The following is a 17,995-nucleotide window of genomic DNA, read 5'->3' as shown; positions in this document are numbered from 1 at the left end:
TTAAAAAATTGCATAATTTAATTTTATTTATAATTACAGAAAATTATTTTCTTTTAATTAACCCTTTAATATATTTTGTGGTTTATATAATAATATTTATAACTTTTCCCAAAAGAAATGTATGATTTAGAATGATTAAGCCGAGGTCGCTTGCGGCCAAGGCGCTACAATTTCATAAAAAACTTAAAGAATGTGTGGTTCAAAATCTTTTTCTTCGGTTTTTAAGACAAGAAATGTGCGATTTAGAATGCTTAAGGCAATGTCTTGGTACCGAGTCGGTACATTGATACAAAACTGCGTAGTATTCAAAAATGATGGTTTAATTAAGGCAAGGTCGTTTAAAGTCGAGGCGCTATAGAAATATGGTGTAATTAAGACGAGGTTGATACCATAACGATACAAATGTGGGTGGATGGTATTTAAAAATGATTGACTCAGATTGAGTGGCGTTACGTCAATAACAACTGCTTCTGCCTCGAGCTGTTAATACTGGTACTGTTGAACATGATGTAGCCTAGGACGATTAGAAGAATGCTCGCTGTTACCAATTCAGAGCCAGCACTTCAGATGCAAGTTCCCTCTATTAGTGCGTCACTGAAGATAGCTAAACCGGAATGTTTCTAGTTTTAGGTCTCGTGTTAGTTCTAATTTTAGTTTAATCAAAAATATATAACAACCTAGCCCTGAATAACAATTTAAACTAGAACTAACACTAGACCTTGACCTGGAAATATTCGGATTCAGCCGTCTTAAGAGAGGTATAGCTAAACCCGAAACTTTTTAGTAGAGTCTAGTTTTAATTCTAGTTTTAGTGCGATAAAAATATGCAATATAGTGATATTTAGTACTAACTAAAAATGGTGTTAAAAAACATTTCATCGGCGAAGTATTTCTACTTAATATTCTTCAAAATGTCGAAATCAATTGTTTTATAGTCAAAAAGGAGATTTCCATTATTTGCAGAACTAAAATGAAAACAATAATTATTTATAATTGTAGATTAATAGGAAAGGGCGCAACGATGATTTTTATTGCTTTTTCCGTCGACCGTGTATTTATAAGATTTATAAATGTATACAAAATCATTCATTAATGACACCTATTAATAAACGATTTTAAGAAAGTCCGACCGAACTAAATAGTAGTCAATTTAATAAATATTCTCCAATGAGATTTGTAATACCGACCCAACCGACCACTATATCTATTCGGTAAGACTACAAAAATAAATTATGACACATTAAAAGTGAGGTTATTTTGCCAGTGACAGAATTGGGAGATTTTTCAACGATGGATTTTCTCTATTTTGTTGAAAAGACGGTCAACGGAAAAATATTGTAACTAACTCGTATATTAAAATGCGATTAATTATCTCAATAATTAATGCGTTCGCTTCGCTCGCTCACGCGTTAAAGTATCTCGATAATTAATCGCCTTCATTAATAGACTTGTTGGTTAAATAACTATTACAAACCCTCTCAATAATAATAACCAGAGATGTGTTTGGTTATCGGGACCGAAGGCTTAACGTCCTCTCAGAAGGACGATATATACATATACTATATTTATATAGATTAAAATTAAACTAATTTCCGCAAAATAATATTAAAGGGTTAATAAATATGTAAAAGAAAATGTATTTCTTATTAAAGAAAATAAATTGATTTAGGGATAAGATTCTTAGAAATAGGAAAACATCGGATGGTTTAAGCTTACCGGGATAAAAATGTCTTCTTTGCCTGGATTTTGTTTTTCTGGAAGATGAGAGAGGGCTCGTTTTTTTTTTATTTTGGACTTGTTATATATCTGGGCCAGGACAGGAACGTATGTTCACACAACCAATATTATTCGACTTTCACTCAATTTTCGAAGTCGTTTCAATAAAGAACTTTTCTTAACTTCAGAAAAAATAATTATGTATCAAGGAGGAGAATTTCTCCGCCTTAATACATAAATAAACATTATTATTGAAACTTCTTCCGAAAGAAAAAATAACTATTCTCCCCCTGTTAAAAATAATTTGTAAACAAAAAATTATTAAAAATTAAAAAAGAATTTTTTACATAGAGTATAATGTATTAATCGAATTATTGATTCCAACAAAGTACATCTAAAATTGTGGTTCCTCTTAATTAATAAATTGTATTCGTACGTAATTTATATAAAACACGATTAATTTATAGAGATATAGTTAATCGACTTAATTGAATTAAACTTAACTGATTAACTATAAATGTAAAAGGTTTTTTGCGCTAACGCTGAAAAAGAAAACTACTTTTTGTAGCTGATATGTTTCCCTACAAAAAGCTGTTTTTATGCCGAATCATTTCAATTTTTTTTTGTATAAAACTACTTAATTACAGTATTATTACCTTATAATTATGTAAACTCTACATTATTCCTTTTATATAAATCAAAATAAAGAGACGAAATGCCGGGCGTAACTCATACAACCAATATAAGTCGTCAAAATCAAATTTAACACATGATTAAATTTAAATTAATAAAAAAATGTTTAAGGTAATTTTAAACGTACAAAGTTTCAATATTTCTCCAAAGATGGCACCAGAAAATATTTTATTAGGATTTCTGTGTTTAATGAATGCTTCTTATAACGACCGGCGAAAATTAAGCAAAAGAAAAATAAAAAGTAGTACTTAATTAATAATATGTAAAACACGATAAACGTCAAAATAGACCTGTTACTTAAATCTATGTAGTCAAAGAAGAATTTTTTAACGAAAATTAACACAATTCGTCCAACCTAACATTAAAACTAAAGAATATAAATCTATCGCAACCCATTAATCGATTAATTAATTGTGTCTTACTTCTTAATTTTACTTAATAACTTTATTATTATCAATGTTTATGTTTTTTATTTGGGTTGCAACAGTCATCTCTGGTCCAAAAATTAATTATTTTTTTTTTATTATTAGTAAGGATTAAACTTGTTCCTTTCGTTCTTGAGTTTTCCAGCCCCATCGGTAGGGCCTCCGCCCCCACCCGGCGAACGTAAACGTGTTGACGTTTGCGCGTACGGTTTATGAGACCGGTGAACCCCCGTCGTTTGAACGGGTGGAGCGGAGGTAACTGATTGCCCCCCACCTCCCGCCAACAACTCAGTTAACCCACCAAGGGCACTCAAACTAGTCAAAGCATTAAGAGCCCCAGGTTTTGTTAATAATTGAGCTAGCGGAATTGCGCTCGCGAGTGGCGAAGCGGCCGTTGTCGCTGTCTGTGCCGATTGGCCGGTGCCCCCTCCCGTTGCGGAGGGCGTACTCTGTGCCTCCAGGTTTGCCTTCTGCAACTCAACGCTGTAACAAGAGAGAGACGCGAGGGGTGAGCGAGAGAAAAGGGTTGGGAAAACGGTTTAAAATCGGTAACCGGATTTGAGTTGATTTTTATAAGATTGGTTTTAATTAAGGGGGGTAAAATATTTATGTAATTTTTAAATGTAACTAAACGGAAAGGAAAAAGTTTCGTTAAATCATTTTTTTTTTTGGTGGTAAAACAAATTCAACAACGGGTTGATACTTTGAATATAAAATCGAATTAATTTAATCAAATCAAATAATTACATAAATAAGATTTTATATTCAAAATGGTTTTTGAGAGATGGTGTAGTTTAAAAAATATGGTGCGTAAGGAGATTGAAAAATCGGTGGATATCGAGAGGAGATGGTTATTAAAAACATACTTTTGTTTCTTCTCGATCCTTTAAACAAATTCCTTACACAATATAACAACAACACCTTATTATTCAGTTTACAATCATTAAACAAACTTACAATCTATAAATAAATAAAAAGAATAAAAAAAATAACCATCTAAACCTAAAACTTTTTTTTAACGTACTTTTCAATTTACGAATCTTTCATCTCGTTTCATAAACGTTCAGATGGCATCATGGAATTCATCATGGGAGTCAGAGTTGTTAACGAACATGATTAAACCGGGAGAGATTTATTTAAGAGGAGATATAAATTAATTTCTTTGCAATTGTTTTATTTTTGCCAAAAAGAGAGTTAAACAAATAATCAAATCACTTACCTCATGTTGATTAGGTACTGAGCGAGCGCAACCGAATCCGGATTTCCCGAAATGGTAATCGTACGATCCGTAACGCCACTCTCCCGATCGTCGCAGTTCGAAATTCTGATCATCGCTCCCGAAATCTGTCTAATCTCCGCGATTTTCGTACCACCTTTTCCAATTATACAACCAATCAACTCGTTCGGCACCGTCATCTCGTGTGTTTGTTGATTTGAGTTTTGTTGATTGCGTGTGTTTGAAGTACGAAGTTGAGATCCAGCTAATGCGGCCAAAGCTAAAACAATTAAAAATTTATATTAACATGTAATTTTAAAATGAATTTTAAATGATAAGTCAATACAGCTAAACCTCGATATCACGGACTAATACCTACTGAGAAGGGAGTGTTGGGTATAGCCAAAAGTCCGTTACACAGGGTTCCCCATAATAGACTACCCATTTTATTTTATTAATAAATTCCCTATGAGATAACTAAATAAGTTTTTCTCTGTGGGAATATCTTCTGTAGTCTTTGGGATTTACGTTAATTATTAATCAAGCAGTCGCCTGTCACAAATAAGTTTTAAATTATTAATAAATTATTATTATCGAGATAATATTCGATATTATTTTTAGTTTCGTCATTTTTTTTCAACATCTGTTTGAACTTTCATGGATTACTCAGTCCAACAACGTGTGTTTTGTGTAGAAATTTACATTAGAAGCAATTCGATAGAAGAAGTTAGGCGTGCATTCCGGCGTCAGTTTAATAACAACAAGTTATGGGTTCGTCATTGGCGTGAAAATGGTTCTGTACAAGATTTGAAGAAGCCTGGACGTCGAAGAACAATTCGTACACCAGAAAATATTGAACGAGTTAGAATTGCGTTTACAAGAAGTCCTAAAAGGTCTGCTAATCGACAAAGCCTTATCCTAGGAATATCAAAGGGAAGCTTAGATCGAATTATTCGAAAGGATTTAAAATTTCATCCCTATAAGTACCAAATGGCACAGCACCTTAGCAATCAAGATAGAGAAGCAAGGTTAGCATTTTGTCAAGAATTTTTGGATTTACATCAAGGAGCAATTCACAATCTCCTAATGAGCGACGAAGCAAATTTTTATTTGAACGGCATGGTTAATAAACAGAATTTTAGATACTGGTCAAATGAAAATCCTCGTGAAATCTTTACACAGAACCTCCATAATCCAAAAGTTATTGTGTGGTGTGGAGTAGGATCTTTTGGTATTATTGGTCCATATTTTTTTGAGGATGAAAATAACCGCGCTGTAACAGTAACATCCGAGCGCTACGTAAACATGCTAGAGACATTCCTCATTCCAGAATTAAATAGACGAGGATTACTAAACAATCCCTTACTATTCCAACAAGATGGGGCAACAGCTCATACCGCCAGAAACTCAATGAGGGTTCTGCGAGAAATGTTTAATGGTCGACTCATTTCTCGATTCGGAGATTTGCCTTGGCCTTCGAGGTCCCCCGACTTAACGGCACCCGATTTTTTCCTGTGGGTATATTTAAAAGCCAAAGTGTTTGCGAGTCGTCCAGGTACAATTGAGGAACTCAAAGTCAAAATTCGTGAAGAAGTTGAAGGAATAGACGAACGTTTGCTACGCCGTGTAATGAACCACTTTTTATCTAATATTGAAAAATGTGTTGAAGTTGGTGGAGGTCAATTAGACGACGTGATTTTTAAAAGTTAGAATTAAATTAGCCAAATATTTATAAGTTATCATAAATCCCAAAAAGTTAGCTGTAATTTAGTATAATAAAAAGCTTGTTTTGTTAACTAAAAAATTTTTAATTCAAATTTCAAAATGGGTAGCCTATTATGGGGAATCCTGTATAAAGGTTTTACTGTACCATTCCTTCAAATCACTCCTTAAAATTTTAGTTAACCCCTAAATGATTGTCAAAAAAATAAATTATGAAAATTCGTTACCTGCTGGATTTAAACCGCCAGTATTTGAAGGTGCAAGTCCTCCTAAACCAAGGGCTGCGAGTCCAGCTAATGGGCTTTTACCTAAAGCACTCATCTGCAACAATTAAAAAAAAATCTCCCGTTGAAAATACGGGTAATTTCCGAAAGTTTCTGCTATTGCCAAGATTACTTGGTTTCCTTTACTGTTTAATAACGCGTTGCCCAACGTTGCCCCTCGGCGTCTTTTCACACTCGTCGAATCGGACAATTAATTATCTTATAATTATACAGGCATGCAAGTCATTGAAACTTGAGACTTTTTCCATCCTCGGAGGAAAAAAAGTATGTACAGGATATCCAAATAAATTACGAAGAAGTTGCAATTTTTGATGTAATATGCAGCATCTTAGCATAAGCAGATCTTTTTTTTATAGAAAAAAATTAATTTATTTAAATTAATTTAATTTATATATTGAAAAAAAAAAGTTACATAAAGCCATGCAATGAAATACAGCTTATATAATAACAAAAAAAAACATGCCATGACATAACCTTAAATGTAACTTTAAAAACATTCCAACACACACCATAAATGATTAAGGCTATGACATAACAGGGGCCCTACCATAAAGGGGTTCTCGAAGGTATTAGGGGTCATGCCACGTGGGGCTCCGACCACAAGAAAAAAGGTGGGTGGCCAATTATAGAGTTTCGGCCATCGGTTGACATTATAGGGGTGATGGTCTCTGGGTCTGGGGGAGAGATACGGGCACTGAAACTTACGTCGTGGGCAATGAGATGCGCGGGCGGTAAGGCGGCCTGCAAGTGTCCATTCTTGTTGAGCGGCTCGAGTGACACAAGGGCGGCAGGCGCCTGAGCGGGCGCGACGGCCGCGGCCAGCGGATGGCCGAGGGGCAAGCCGTGTGGGGCGTACATGGGCTGGTGATGGGATACATGGGTACTTACGTCAGCGTGGGCGGGAACGGCGTAGTTGCCTTGGATGGTATAGGCCTGTCCCCCGGCCAGGATCACAGGGCCGCCAACTTGGGGTTTAGGGCGATAAGGGATGGTAGCTCCTTTAGGAGGGGACTGAAAGAATTTAAAAAAATTATTAAAAATCAATATGAAATTAAGCACAGATAATTATTTACCTCAAGCATGACATTGCAAATGTGGAAAATGCATTGCGTGATTGCTTCACCAGTTCCTGATATGGTGACTGCACGTTCCGTTGAGTTTGGAAGCATTTCCGAGGCGACTTGAATCGAGGCTCCAGTTACTTCACGAATTTCCTTGATTTTTGAACCACCTTTCCCGATTAATGAACCGCATTGAGAAGCCGGCACGATGAGTCGGAGAGTAATTGGTGGTCGGGGAACTCCACTACTACCACTATTTATATCCTGGAACTGGGAACACCACTAAGTGGGTTCACCGGAAGATTTTATTAAAATAAGATGACACATAAAAAAATTTTTTAGGTTACGTTTTGTTACGCGTTACAAGTTTTATGCAACAGATGTCGCTTTAACATAAAAATAAATTAAATTACCTCTTCAAACTTCTTGCAGATCAAGGTAAAAGCTTTAAATATAGCGCTGGTTGATCCGGTTACTGTTACAATACGTTCTGGACATGATCCGTCCGATATGTTAATTTTGGCACCTGATTCTTCACGAAAACGTTTTACAATCTCTCCTTTTTTACCAATTATACTTCCTACTTCCTAAAAACATTTAAAAAATCATAAACTAAAGTTAACTTGCATACACTTAAATGAAAACTTAAATGATTAATGACTTAATATAATATAATTTGTTTGTTTTTTTTTTAATAGAAAGAGATATTGTTCACGACAATGACATTGTAATGTATTCACGCTTAGACACGGCAGATAACGCGACAGAGGTTCAGGTAGGAAAACTCACAACTGATGCTTTCTCTCCTACGAAAGGTGTCTAACAGGGATGCTGCCTCTCTCCTACAATATTCAAGATCTATATCAACTCAACCCTAAAACATTGGAAAAAGAAATGCAACCCGATGGGAATATGGATAAGAGACATACATACCATGCTGTTCGCGGACTACCAAATAGTTTTTGCAGACGACAAAGAAGATATGTGGTTAAATAGAGGTATGTTAAATAAACTAGAAGAAGAATACAATAAATGGGGCTTGGAAATGAACAAAGATAAGACCCAATATATGGTAATTGGAGAAAAGGGAAAGGACATACAATTGGAGACTGGCATAATAAAACATGTAAACCAGTACAAATACCTTGGGGTAATTATAAACGAAGACGGAGAGGACAATAAAGATGTAATGAGGAAAGTTGGCAGAGGAAATGCATTCCATTTTATGGAATAACAATCTAACGAAACAAACAAAGAAAAATATTTATAGGGCCATTATAGAACCGTTAATGACGTATGGGTCAGAAGTGTGGATAAGAGACAAAGACATAACTCGAAGACTGCTAGCAGCAGAGATGATGTTTTAGAGAAAATGCTGTGGCATGACCATGCTGGACCGAGTTGAAAATGAGGAAAGAAGAAAAATGACGACACAAAACTCAATAATAGATACTAAAAATGAAAAGCAACTAAAATGATATAGCATCTACGCCGAATGAGTAAACAGAGAATCCCGCTTAAGGTTTGGAACTGGGTGAGAGCAGAAAAAAAATGGATCCAGGATATCAATGAGGAGATGAAGAGGAGAGGACTGGGTGAAGATGATTGGAACGATAAGGAGCGCTGGCGGTGAATGCAAGAAGCGGCAATAAAAAAAAGCTGAAAATACTCGCCAAATAAAATAGAAGATGTTGTTAATGTTATAAAAAAAGTTGCTAAGCAACCCCATACTACCCAAAAATTGGTAATAAATTAAAACTTTTGGTGAAAAACAATTTTGATAAATTTTAATGAAATATTAAAACTTAATGTATGTAAATAAGTAATTTTTAATATCTAAAAATAACGAAAAGTTTTATTTATACCAACTCTGACAAAAACAAGTTTTCGTCGTTGGTGCAGTCATAGATTTAAATTTATAACCAACCTATTGTTGTTCGAAACAAAAAAACACGACTAATGAAGAGGCGGTGGGACAAATGAGGCGCATACTAGAAAAATAATTAGCGTTTTATTTTGGTAATTAATGTAACACAAGTACCAGAAATAAGCGGGAAATAAAACCATGTAACAGCTGCTAGAAAGATTGGCCAACCTGGCTCACAACCGAAGACTATTTCGATCTAATTGTTAATTTATCGTTTCCCGGTCGATCTATTTCTTGGTATTTTCTTACCCAATCATTTAAAAAATAATAATCAAACTTAATTTACTTATTTTAATCATTTTTTATTTTAGAATGAAACGAAAAAGATTTCATAAACGCTTTTAAACGTCATATTAAGGTGCGTTTGTAGTATTGGGAGATGACGTCGATGCATTTCCGTTTTGTTTGGGTCATAAAACAGTCTGGACCGGCCCCAAATTGGCGTCCATATCGTCTGGAAAATTCGTTTTTGGCAGGCGAACAAAATTCCCGAAATCAAAATACGTGACGATTTCGAAATTACCCGTCAAGGCCAAAACAACTAATTTCACCGATTTAACCTAAAAATAAACCACCGTAAGATGACCGAAAAGGAAAAGAACGACGCACAAATTCTTCAGACGTCTTTATTGTCACGGCATCTAATTTAATCTAGATCGCGACATTTTACGATCTTTGCAATAAATTTTAGTTGTCAATGTCATTTGGTAATTGAAATAGCGCCATCTTTTTGAGAATTGGGGGCAAAAACTCAATTAAAATAATTTTATAGCTTTACTGGAACTTCTTTTGTTGCTAAACGTCCAACCGATCACTTTCTAATCTGGGTGCCAATCCAAGGTTGTAATCAACTAGACATGTTGGCCATCATATCTGGCACAAAATGTGACAAAGATTGTTTCAAACAGTGATTCCATTTAATGTTTCATTTCAGCACGGAAAGTTTTATCGGCATCTAGTTCCAAGAGCAAAAGAATTTTTTAAATACAGAATACTAAATTGCAATTTATAACGAAATTTGTCTATCATCTTCCTCTTGGTTTATGCTGCAGTGCTAATTTTGGTATTCTGTCATCCTGCATTCTCTGCATGTGGTCCATCCGTTTCTCTTTGTATTCCTTGATTTTGTTAACTGCGAAAATTTCCAGTTCCTCTCTAATATCTTCGTTTCTGTTATGAACCAATCTGGTCCTTTTTCCTTGTCACCCATGCTTCGCAGTCATACATCAGGGTGGGTATCCCTATTGTCTTATAAATTTTCATTTGAATATCCTTCCTGCATTTATTACCCAAAGTTCGTCGAATAGTTCAACACATTCTTATGAAGATTGTCAGTTTGTGATGTATGTCCTTATCGTGTTCATAGGTAACGGTCGCATCCTAGGTATTTAAAGTGGCTGATCTGTTCTAAGAGAGCGTTGTCAATGTATATCTTAATTCTTATTGGTTCATGTCCTATGAATGCCATCGTTTTTATTTTTGTCTTAGAGTCCTTTTGTCCGCCTGTGATAAGCACAACGCCAACTCTAGTAATGGATGTTCTGCTTGGTCTATCTCCTTTTCATTTACTAGTAAACTTATGTAAATGTAGAGATGTCACAGTTGTAATCTACTTATGCTATTGATCGTCTATGAAGACTAGTGTTTTCAGAATGTTGTTATATTGTAGGCGAATGTCATTTGAAACTTGATTGATCCATTTTTCGATTAGATCATCCATGTACAAATTGAATAAAAGCAGTTAGACACAGCCTTGTCTTACTCCTTGATTAATGTAGATCAAATCCAAGTATTTCAGTCTATCAATGACAATCTTAGTGTAATCAATGAATGTGATGTGAGTTTCTATGTTTATGTAACACACTTTAGAGGTTTTGTTTTCAGCCTACTTGATTTAATAAAAACATTAAAATATTTTAGACAGTTTAACAGCGTTTGGATTAATTTTAAAGGGTTTTTCATAAAGCTTATAAATATCGTACAAATTTTTGATTACTTACACTTTTGTTTTAATACATGCTAAATTATAACCTCACTTTTTTATTTTTATTTCTTTTCCAAATGTCATTTTGATCAAGATCCATAAATAAAATGAATCTTAATTTTAACTGTACAATAAAATAAATCCCTAACTAAAATGTTGTTGAAATATAAATAAACACTCGGAGATTATCCTATTAGAATTAGTCTCAAGTTTACATAATTCTAATTAGATTACTTGCACATTTAAGGTTTCCCGTTGTAACTAGATTTCATACAGAAAACCAACAATTCTTACCTTTCCTTGCATGATAAGCCTGATGGTGAGGGTAATATTCGGATCGTCGTTCATCATGGGTTTATCATCCAAATCCATAACCTATACAATGTTGACTGTAGGGATCTCCTTGGGCTCGGGGAGGTGTAGGGTCAGATCTATAATAAAAAAAAAATTAAATAAAAAAATTTTAAACAAACAATAACATAGTTGGTTATGAAAATAACAAATGAAATGTGTAGACGCGGCTAACTACAATCATTTTTTTAATGGCTCATCTCGGGTCAAATGCCTTTAGATTTTAAAGCGTACCGTTATAAGGACGCCAATAACCTCGTCCGAGTAATGTCGTAAAAAAATTCCTAAGGGATTACGGTTTGAGGTTATACGTTGATGTTTAACGATTTCGGATAAATCCCGCCTAAAAAATCTAGTCGGCTACTTACCGGAAGGTTGTTTAAAGAAAAAATAAACACACTACAACCGCTTCCGACGCTTGCTTGATGTGCACATGAACCGCTTCAAGCGACAACGCTACCAACTTAAATACTAAAATGGACTAAAATCCCTAGAAATTCCTAAAATATTTGTTCCATTCCTTTTTTTGTGACTAATAACATTAAATAAAAACTTTTTTAACTTAATAATATATTTTTTAAATGGAAAAATTAAATAAAGTTCGTTTGAATTTGGTGTGTACCTTTTAGGATGGGTGATGATACAGGAATAAACTTACTGTGCTCGGTAATTTCATGACGTAGTATCGAGCTAATTAATAAATCTAATTATGTTCAGCTTCGATACCCGGGGTTCCGGATTTACTCGATCCGTACATTTCATAAATTTTTGTAACTATTAATCGATAATTAAATATTGCGATAATATGTTGAGTTAATAAAGTATTACGATAATAAAATACACATTAATTACGATTAAAAGTTCAAAACAAACCGATTTAAACCTCAAATTTTGTTTTTATAAATAAAAATTAAATTTTAAATTGAAATAAATAATTTTTTTTTAATTTATACAACTCCATCTAACAGTGGTCGGTAAAAACGTTCATTGTGAAATCCGATTCCGGTCAATCAATTTATTCGTCGCGACGCCGTCTGTCGAGCCGTACCGATCCAGACACGTTTAATCTACATATTCGGGGACGCGCACACTGCTGGATATCGGGGATTTCGGGGCAATTTTCGCGGATTACCAGCTTTCGTGCTGCGGATTTCCGATAGATGGCGGCACGACAAGCTCGATTTTACATCCCCTATTCAAGGGTTGGATTGACGGGATCCCCGATACTATCTATCTTTTTAGTCGATTATCGGGAACTGCATTTGATGGATTTTTGACAATTTTACCCGTTAAAATTGTTAAAGCAAAAAATAAAATTTAGGTAACTACTTTATCGACATTTAATTATTGTCAAAGTTGTTAAACATTAGAAATAAACATTTCATATTTTAATCATTTTTTTTTTGGTTTTCTAGAAATGTAGAAGAATTTAATTAGTTTAATCCACAAAAAAAAGGAATTGTTATGTTTGTATTCATAGCCGGATATAGAAGTTTTCAAATTTCATTTTCCAAATAGCAAACGATTTCGTGTGTACATCAAGGGTCGTCTGGAACATTCCCGATATTCCCTTTATTAAATTCCAAACGTACCATCGAATTGTGAACTGGTTATAGTATGTAACATTGAGCATTGTAAACGTATCTTTTCGCCCGGATTTAGAGCCGTACATCAACTGGAGTTAACGGGATACTCACTAGGGGTGGAACAGTGTCGTTACCGGCAGCTTTGTATTCCATTAAAATCGGATTACTGCAGTGTTTGTATTTCATTTCTATCAAGTAGACAAAAGTTTTTTTTATACTTTCTATAATTCTATGGACTCAAATTCAATGGATTTGTTGATCACGCTTTATACATTTTTCTATTTTAGGAGAAATTGGAGAATATAAATTAAATTTTAGAAATCATTGTTAATTTAGTTAGATGAATCACATGTTTGGATGGGAATAGGAGCCTCATGGGACAAGACAGGTCGGTTATTACGTCACGGGAACCATATACACACTCCGTTTCCCTATTCAATTAGGTAATGTAATAGTACTCCGCCGTCGCTGAACCGCTCTGCTGTTACGCTGTTACCGTATGTTTGTCGAAAATTAAATTACGACAACTTGACACAGTCACTTTTCAGATTCGGTTAAAATTTAACGATTTTGAAAGTTCGTGGTGGGATAAAAAATGTGCCACTCGAAAACCGGTTGGAACAAGTTCAGAGGCTGCATTCAAAGTGGAGAGACTACTTGATACGAAGCCCTGCTTGCTGGGGAGTTCTGAATTCCTTAACAAGCAATTTCTATCGAAACCCCTTGCGTCGGGACCCTAGAAATGCATATTAGGCAAGATCACTCCTTCCAATCCCCAAATTGAGGTTATGGACTAAAATCGAAATATTACGTGATAATCGTTGGACACTTGACGGTTCAAATTTTAATAAATTTGATATTTTTGAAAAACATGTAATTACATCCGCTTTTCCTATTTCGCTGTAATTTTTTTTCCATGCAAAAAGCTAAAGTTACCTCCCGGAATGTAGTAATTTCAATTACGAACTCCGAAGGGACGGGTAAAAGAGGAAAGGTTGCTCGCTTCTCGTTCAAAATCCCAATAATATTCGTAAAGCGAGGCTTTTTGAAGTGCTCCGTACAACCTTCTAGAAAAGAGAGTTCCAGATTTACTTTTCTAACCTGATATTGCGATTTTACAACGTTGGAAAATGGCTCGAGAAATTTAGTGTCAAGCTTAAAAAGCTCGCACAATCCGAGAGAGGATATAAATTAACAACTTTTGTTGCTAATGGTAAAGTTGACACCACGAAGGATTTTAAGTAGGTCACGTTTTAATGTAATTGTTGAAGTTTTTAATGACTAATAAAGAAAAAAGGATTTATTGTAGTCTCAGGAAATAAAATATAAAATTTATAATTATTAAATGGTAGTTTGTTGTATAGAAAGACTAATTAGAAACCATTTAGGCTCCCTTTATGCAGTTAAAATGAAAAACCATGGGTTGAGTTGGGTTTGATGTTTCAATTTTAATCAAATAAAATCAATTTTTATCACGTTCCATCAATTTTTAGTTCATTTTTCTTCAATTCTTCATCAATTTTTATTTAATTCATCAATTTTCATTTAGTTTAATGAATTTTAAATCAATTTATATCAAAGTTTATGAGATCATTAAATTTTTGATGGTTTTAACTCGTTATGAATACATTTTTTGACAATTCCACTTGTTATATTCAATTATCAGTTTCTATTTTTAACAAATCCACCAATTCCTATTCTATTTAGTCAATTTTCATCAATTTCAATCCACATTCATAGTTTGCAAGCAATTTTGTGTCAATTTCCACTATTGTCAATCAATTTTTAGTATATTGGAATCAATTCTCTATCGGTTACACCCAATTTCCAATCATTTTGGCCCGTTTTAAGTCCGGTTCAATAATTTTGAATCAATTTCTAATCAAATTAAGTTGAATTTTGTTGATTTAATCCCATTTTTATTAATTGCAATCGATTTTATTCCTAGTTAATGTGTATGTCCTAGTAACAACTAATACTAAGATAATATAAATTAATAATTTTTTAATACATTTTCGTTATTATTGAACAATATTAATGAAATCAAATGATATGAAGTATATATATTATTATTTGTATTTCATTTAAACATTTTTATTAATAAACTAGCCCGTACTAGCGCGTACCCTGCGCGCGTTGCTACGCCACCAACTAAAATAAATTTGAAGGAAAGGCATTACGCAAATATTCAATTCATTTTGAGTCATTTTATTGATTTTGAAGAAATCAATAAAATGACTCCTCTAGAAACCTTCGTGAGCTCATGCACAACAACTTTGCTAAAGATCATCACATGATCAAATGCATAGTTTACGATTCTATAAAGGACATACAAACAAACATTCATTTTTATATACCTATACAGATAAACTCAATTTTTCTAACAATTATTTCTTAAATTATCAAAGTTTCTTTTAAATAACGATTTATTACGTTGCATAATCATTTAGTGATTTTAGTCATTCAGTGATTAATGCTAGATACCAGATTGTACTGCTTGAACGGCAGTGCTGAATCGAAAACACATGGATCAAAATCGCCTGAAGGGGTCGGTTCGGCTTGAAAAAGCAAGCTTACAGCTTGGGGACGTACTATACTGTATACTAGCGGAAATATTTGTTATTGATATAGGTGCTAGAATCCTTCTTGAGAGAGGGGTGAAGAACGTGACACGATTTTGTCCATCATTTTGTAAATCATGTACGATTTTTGGTCGTGAAAACGGTGTCGGCTCTGGTTAATGACTGTAAAAGAACTTTAAACACACTGAGTTTCTAACAGAGTTTCTCTGATCTAGGTCCCAGGTCACTCTGGGGTTGCAGGCAATAAAACAGTAGATGAGCTAGCACGAGAGGGCAGCGCTACAGCGTTTGTGGGGCCAGAGCCAGCAGTTGGTATATCATTTGTGATGGCCAAACATAGGATTGGACTGTCAGCTGAGGAGAGACTTTGCCTACGGTGAACTAGTTCTCCTGGAATGAGACGCACAAAGTTGTTTATCAATATCGCCACTGTCAAACTCGAGAATATTTTAAGACTTGCTCGTAGCAGCATTAAAGTTCTAATGGGCACTGCCGAAACACACATCAACATGATTTGTTTTTAGCCGATGATGGGTGCTGATGAATGCCGACTATGTGCGGAGGACGAAGAGACGGTTGAGCATGTTTTATGCCACTGTGCTGCTGTTAATTGTATCAGATTCTCGTTTTTTTAAGGTTCGTTGGTCCGCTTACCCGATATATAATTTATATAATGTAATGTAAGATTGGAAAAATGTTTTCTTTTAAAACGCATCATATAAGAGATTATGTTTCCATAATATACATTAATAATATTTTCTTTACAAGTTTATATCAACATTTATTTCAACTCGGTTACATTACAACAATAAATTTGGATAAATGCTTTTAATCTCGGTTTCCCTCTAGGGATCTTGTTCTCTCCGTACTCTCTGTCTCTTCCTGTATTCTCTTTTTCTACACCTGCGACTTTGAAATTAAATTAGGTTACGAGGGCATTATCTTGTCGCAATATTTCATTCTTACGGACTTCTACCCGAGTTATTGTTCATTAAAGTCACGTTTTAGTAAAAATTGTAGCCCTTTTTTATGATCATTTTTACTTCCAGTTCTTTTTTTACTTTTTAATAGAGTTTGTGAGGGTAGAGCTTTTTTTCTTTTATCGTGACGTGTTCAAGCCGCCGGAAACCAACCAGATAGCATTCAATTCTTCCTCTCTCGTAAGTATACCGAGATAGACCGGAAAATTTCAGACGTGGATTCAATCTGAGTGAGATAAATGTCTCGATGGAAACCTTTTCGGGGGAGAGAAATGATCGATCTCTACTTGTAAAAATTTATTTTCCATCAAACAAACTTTTTGATAGAATTGACACATGATTTGATGATGGATTTGATCGATTTTTTATCTTAATAAATTAATTTAAAAAATTTTGCAAATTTTTAGTTTATATTACATGAATATAATTTCCTTGTCCATCGTTCCGGACCGTGAATAGAAGAACAACTTCAATATTATCTTAGTTTCTCCAGGTGCTGAGTTAGAACAATCGACCTCGCTAACGTCAATAGATTCCAACTTACTTTTCAAGTTGAAAGTTTCACGAGCATAAAGTTCACTTCTTTTCATAATTAACTTCAACCTTTAGTTTCCCTTTTTTAATCGCTTTGTGATCTTATTATCTGTTGAGATCTACTCCAACGAAAAAGATACTAAAAAAACAGAATGCTTCGTTTAATTAAACGAGAAGTAACTAAAGCTCTTTTTTATTTTTTGTTTTCTTTTTGAGTTATTGAAAAGCTTGCTAATTTTTCTAAATCGACACGTTGTGATTAATTCTCCACTGATTTTTAACCCATCAACGTTTCAAAACCAAATGGTTCGTACAATGATAAAGTGTTAAACTCTTTGAAGTTAAAATAAATTAATATTTATAAAAATTGAAATAGACTATAACAATTTTATTGCTTGATAAAGTGGGTGATGTTTAACGTCGGAAAAGCCCCCCAGCATCATATGCACCCCGACATATCAACTTCCACGTTTCAGCCGATGGGATGGCGTCCTAATTCCGACGTTGCGAGTCAGAAAACGTAATTAATACCGAGCCGGAACGAAGTGGAGAGAACGGGGATGAATAGACGATCCAGGTAACCGACGCTCGAGGCAGGTTTCAACCTGTCACCGTGTCACCGGAAGTCCTCTTTCACCCCTCAACGTTTCCACCCCTTTCCCATCTCCCTCCCTCGCTACACTAGCTATTTATCAGTATTGTACCAATAATATCGATTTATCCGAACGAGTATTTGCGGTGGATGTTTCTGACATAGAGATAACTTTTTGTGGAGTCCATTGAAATTTGAAATGAAAATTGAAAAAGTCCGCGGTGAGATTGAAGTTAATTATTTTGTCTTTTATGTTATAAAGGGTGAAATTGTCGTATAATAAGCTGTTATCTCAAGAGGCTAAGTCTGGGAATAATCTACATACACCTACACACCTGGTTC

General features: G+C 34.4%; 1 protein-coding gene and 1 long non-coding RNA gene across 8 annotated transcripts in view; one reads left to right on the top strand and one right to left on the bottom strand.

The window, feature by feature from the left end:
* The window catches only part of LOC111417031 (poly(rC)-binding protein mub), a 30,770-nt gene that overhangs the window by 5,750 nt on the left and 7,025 nt on the right, over positions 1-17,995 (bottom strand). The window contains exons 1-8 of one of the 7 annotated variants that reach the window (XM_071194790.1): positions 12,002-12,024; positions 11,323-11,459; positions 7,531-7,704; positions 7,130-7,399; positions 6,762-7,067; positions 6,000-6,093; positions 4,054-4,330; positions 2-3,317 (exon numbers count right to left, since the gene is read on the bottom strand). In XM_071194790.1, coding sequence (XP_071050891.1) covers positions 2,936-3,317; positions 4,054-4,330; positions 6,000-6,093; positions 6,762-7,067; positions 7,130-7,399; positions 7,531-7,704; positions 11,323-11,400 — 1,581 coding nt within the window. In that variant the 5' untranslated portion in view covers positions 11,401-11,459; positions 12,002-12,024 and the 3' untranslated portion in view covers positions 2-2,935. Of the gene's footprint in view, position 1; positions 3,318-4,053; positions 4,331-5,999; positions 6,094-6,761; positions 7,068-7,129; positions 7,400-7,530; positions 7,705-11,322; positions 11,460-11,613; positions 11,707-11,747; positions 11,855-12,001; positions 12,025-17,995 lie in introns of those variants that run through there. The other 6 variants (XM_023049177.2, XM_023049178.2, XM_071194792.1 and 3 more) reach the window with 6 other exon arrangements.
* On the top strand, positions 12,725-14,311 carry LOC111417032 (uncharacterized). The gene is made up of 3 exons (XR_002706638.2): positions 12,725-13,138; positions 13,253-13,462; positions 13,514-14,311. It is a non-coding gene; the product is annotated as an uncharacterized lncRNA (long non-coding RNA).

This window comes from Onthophagus taurus, chromosome 3 (assembly GCF_036711975.1).
Source record: "Onthophagus taurus isolate NC chromosome 3, IU_Otau_3.0, whole genome shotgun sequence".
Lineage (NCBI taxonomy): Eukaryota > Metazoa > Arthropoda > Insecta > Coleoptera > Scarabaeidae > Onthophagus > Onthophagus taurus.
This window is presented reverse-complemented; position numbering and strand designations above follow the sequence as displayed.